This window comes from Emiliania huxleyi, assembly GCF_000372725.1.
Source record: "Emiliania huxleyi CCMP1516 unplaced genomic scaffold EMIHUscaffold_460, whole genome shotgun sequence".
Taxonomy (NCBI): domain Eukaryota; phylum Haptophyta; order Isochrysidales; family Noelaerhabdaceae; genus Emiliania; species Emiliania huxleyi.
This window is the reverse complement of record NW_005198536.1, coordinates 7469-11664: the sequence shown is the minus strand read 5'-3', so window position 1 is coordinate 11664 and position 4196 is coordinate 7469. Positions and strand designations below refer to the sequence as shown.

Genomic DNA, 4196 nt, shown 5'->3' with positions numbered 1-4196 from the left:
AAACTAGAGACCTAGCTAGCGTGGATGGGTTCCCACGGCACGATAGTGTGTGTGTGTGTGTGTCACTCAATCACTCACTCACGGAGGCTAGTTCCATTTCACTGTGGCACAGATACGCGTTACAAAACCTTGATTTTGACCATTGCGCGAAAAAGGTACATCTCCGTGCCGCTCAGAGGAAGTTATGACCCCGCCGAGTAGACGGCGGCACCAAACAGGCGACGTGGTGCCTGTCAGAGCTCTATCTCGGATCGCAGCTGCCTCTGCGCGTCCTGGGTATGTACCTTTGTCGCGCGCCGGAGACGACTCGACGCCGCTGAGATCGGAGATCGAGCTCTGACAGGTCGCACGTCGCTACTTTGACGCCGACGTGACTCACCCGTGCAGATCACATCAGGACACGGTCTCGACGCGCTCGGTACGACGCCTGCGACCCGTCTCGGGTCAGGTGGCACGACGCTCATCGCGCCTGCCAGCGCTGCCGTGCAGGTTGCCACGACGAGGTCGAGCACGCATCTATACGCTCGCCGAGCCTTCCTTTCCATCCCATTAGGCAGCCTGGGAACGGTGGCGGTCAGAGGCAAAGACTACGAGGGGTGGTGGAACCACATGTCACGGCTACTGCCGGCTCGACCCCACGATAGCCTCCGAAGGCTGACTTTGAGGCACCATCATCGGACGATGTCGACGAGTTGGGTCGCTCTCGCGGTAGCCAGATGACCTCCCATGCTAGTACCATCGGCTAGGGCCGCAGGAAGCGCGGGGGAGGGCGCTGGGAGCAACACGGAGCTCCGTTGGACGTTTTCAAGATTAGCGTGTCAGAGTGAAATGGAACTAGCCGGAACGATTCACGCGACAGATAATTTTACCATTAAACTGTCTCGCACGACACTAGGCACGGGAGCGGCGGCATGTATCTTCGTCATCACTCGCGACCCGGTACACCCATGCTACGACTCTGGCGTACGATGCGACTGAGTGTCTGCGTGGGAGCATGCAATCCGTGGCACGGCACTCCACAAAAAATCTTATCTTCTCCCTTTGCCTCCGACGCTAGAGACACCCACACCCCAGTATCAGACCAGGGGGACTGCCCCCCGCCCCCGCCTGCCCTGCTTACACAGGATAGCATGCCCCGAGAACGGCGACACTTGGTGGGGGACACCGAGTGCGAGCTAGGAGGAAGTCGGCGCAGGCGGCTATCCCGCTATCAAGCTGTTCTTGTCGAGGCCAGAGGGTCTCGGTACGCGTGGGGCGGCCGCGGAGGCGGCGTTTAGGCGGCTCTCGGTCGAGAGCGTGGCGAGGTGGTCGCGGCGCTCGTGGCGGCACAGTACTAGCCCAACAGCCTCTGCAGGTAGGTGTGCCGCTCACTGGCAGTCGCGAAGCCGTTCCACTCGTAGAATGGAACGCTGATCACCCTCCAGCCAGCCGCTCTGAGGAGGCGCCGCTTGAGCAGCGTCGGCCCGTTGGGTTTGCGCACGCCCCGGCCGTCGGGCAGCAGGAAGTGAGAGGGGCCGTCCACCTCGACCGCGACGCGTGACGAGGGCAGCGCCAGGTCGAGCGAGTAGCCGGTGCGCGGCTCGAGATGCTCCTCCTCGAAGCCGTGCTGGACGGCGGCGAGGGCAGCCGCGACGGAGCGTTGGAACTCAGAGATCGTCACTTGCGTATCTTGCATGGCGTCGCAGCAGAGCTTGCGCTGGGACTCGGAGAGAAGGTGCTGCTGCCCGTCTGCTCCTCGCTCAAGGGAGAGCCAGAGCTGCCACTGGTGCAGCTGAGAGCGGTCCACGACGCCCCACCTCGACGGATCCCGCGCGAGCGAGTCGCTGATCACACGCGAGCAGTCTGCGAGCAGCACCTGGTGGTAGTGGCCCGCCGTCGCATACGCCCACACCGTGTTGGCCAGTGCCTGAGGGTCGAAGCCATCCAGCCCGCCGCGCACCGCCGCCTCCGCCACCGCCGCGTACAGCGCGTCCGCAGCCACGCCCGCCGTCGCATACGCCCACACCGTGCTGGCCAGCTCCTGCGGCTTGAAGCGATCCAGCCCGCTGCGCACCGCCGCCTCCGCCACCGCCGCGTACAGCGCGTCCGCAGCCACGCCCGCCGTCGCATACGCCCACACCGTGTTGGCCAGGTTCTGAGGGTTGAAGCCAGCCAGCTCGTCGCGCACCGCCGCCTCCGCCACCGCCGCGTACAGCGCGTCCGCAGCCACGCCCGCCGTCGCATACGCCCACACCGTGTTGGCCAAATCCTGAGGGTTGAAGCTGGCCAGCTCGTCGCGCACCGCCGCCTCCGCCACCGCCGCGTACAGCGCGTCCGCAGCCACGCCCGCCGTCGCATACGCCCACACCGTGTTGGCCAGCTCCTGCGGCTTGAAGCGATCCAGCCCGCTGCGCACCGCCGCCTCCGCCACCGCCGCGTACAGCGCGTCCGCAGCCACGCCCGCCGTCGCATACGCCCACACCGTGTTGGCCAGGTTCTGAGGGTTGAAGCCAGCCAGCCCGCCGCGCACCGCCGCCTCCGCCACCGCCTCGTACAGCGCATCCGCAGCCACGCCCGCCGTCGCATACGCCCACACCGTGTTGGCCAGTTCCTGAGGGTTGAAGCCAGCCAGCCCGCCGCGCACCGCCGCCTCCGCCACCGCCTCGTACAGCGCGTCCGCAGGCACGCCCGCCGTCGCATACGCCCACACCGTGTTGGCCAGCTCCTGCGGCTTGAAGCGATCCAGCCCGCCGCGCACCGCCGCCTCCGCCACCGCCGCATACAGTGCGTCCGCAGCCACGCCTGCCGTCGCATACGCCCACACCGTGTTGGCCAGGTCCTGCGGGTTGAAGCCAGCCAGCCCGCCGCGCACCGCCGCCTCCGCCACCGCCGCGTACAGCGCGTCCGCAGGCACGCCCGCCGTTGCATACGCCCACACCGTGTTGGCCAGCTCCTGCGGCTTGAAGCGATCCAGCCCGCCGCGCACCGCCGCCTCCGCCACCGCCGCGTACAGCGCGTCCGCAGCCACGCCCGCCGTCGCATACGCCCACACCGTGTTGGCCAGGTCCTGCGGGTTGAAGCCAGCCAGCCCGCCGCGCACCGCCGCCTCGGCCACCGCTACGAACAACGGGTGCACCACGCTCGCCTGCTGGCGGCACTTTGCCACGCCGTGGGTGATGTTCGCCAGGTTACGTGCTTCGCACGACGAGACGAGGTGGAGCGTGCGCTGCACCAGCTGCTCAAGCCGCTCCTCGTGCCGCCGCTCGATGCGCTGCTTGCCCAGTTTGTTCCACAGGTTCGCAGCGTGGATGTGGTTCAAGCTCGTGCTGTGGGCAGCAAAGAGCGTGAGCAATGCGTCAGCGCTGCCAGCATTTGAGATGTGGCTGCTGAGCTGCTTAGCGTTGAGCTGACCACCGGCAGCAGAGGTGTGCCTCTCGTCGCGCGATCCCGCACCACGCATCGGCGGACTCCACCGGCGGTCGCTGTGCTGAGGCTGCCCCTCGCCGCGGCGGTCGCGCCGGTCATGGTCGCGCCTGGGATCGTGGGGCCGATCATCGCGCCGATCGCACAAGTCGTGCTCGCGCTCGCCTATGCTTGGTCGGTCGTTGCAGCCGCGCCGCTCGACGTGCCGCCCGTCATGATGCGGCCGTCGTCCGCCTCGCAATGGCTCATCGCGGCATCGCTCAGCGGGCCTTTTTGGCTCAGCGTGCCGTCGCTGCTCGCGACCACTGTACCAAGAGTCGTTGTAGCCGCGCCGCTCGTCGTGCCGCCCGTCATGGTGCCGCCCTTGCTCGCCTTGCCAACGCTCGTCGCGCCGTCGCAGCTCATCCCGCCGCGGCTCATCGCGCGATCGCGACCGCCGTCGCGACTCGTCCCGCCATCGCCGCTCTTCGCGTCCGTACTCGGCGCGCCGTTGCTCATCACGCCAGCGACGCTCCTCGCCCCGATAGGACATTGATTTTCTGCGTTTGGGGTCGAGCGCTTCTTACTGGGCGAAGGACCGCGTCTGTTCACACAAAAACACAACCGGTCTGTTCACACAAAAACACAACCCGGCACCAAGACGCACGTCTGTTCACACACACAAACACACACACAGTATTAGTCATCGGGTAATGATTATTAATTATTAATCCTCGGGCGGCGGCGCGGCGCGGCGGCGGGCGGCGCGAGGCGGCGGCGCGGCGAGGCAGCGGGCGACGCAGGCCGGGTCTCTG

General features: G+C 66.8%; 3 protein-coding genes across 3 annotated transcripts in view; all 3 read right to left on the bottom strand.

Moving 5' to 3' along the window:
* Positions 1-143, bottom strand: part of EMIHUDRAFT_245424 (hypothetical protein) — a gene marked incomplete at both ends in the record, with an annotated part of 3480 nt that extends 3337 nt beyond the window's left edge. Inside the window, one exon of the mRNA XM_005768274.1 lies at positions 129-143. Within this exon, the coding sequence (XP_005768331.1) occupies positions 129-143 (15 nt within the window). The remainder of the gene's footprint in view (positions 1-128) is intronic.
* Positions 144-1333: 1190 nt separating this feature from the next.
* On the bottom strand, positions 1334-3439 carry EMIHUDRAFT_245423 (hypothetical protein; the record flags this gene model as incomplete). Its single annotated transcript, XM_005768273.1, has 2 exons — positions 1334-1842; positions 3172-3439. The coding sequence occupies 2 exons, from the start codon at positions 3437-3439 to the stop codon at positions 1334-1336; spliced, it is 777 nt and encodes a 258-aa protein (XP_005768330.1).
* A 128-nt stretch (positions 3440-3567) lies between these two features.
* EMIHUDRAFT_245422 (hypothetical protein) lies at positions 3568-3900 on the bottom strand (the record flags this gene model as incomplete). Its single annotated transcript, XM_005768272.1, has 1 exon — positions 3568-3900. The coding sequence occupies one exon, from the start codon at positions 3898-3900 to the stop codon at positions 3568-3570; it is 333 nt and encodes a 110-aa protein (XP_005768329.1).
* Positions 3901-4196: the final 296 nt, after the last annotated feature.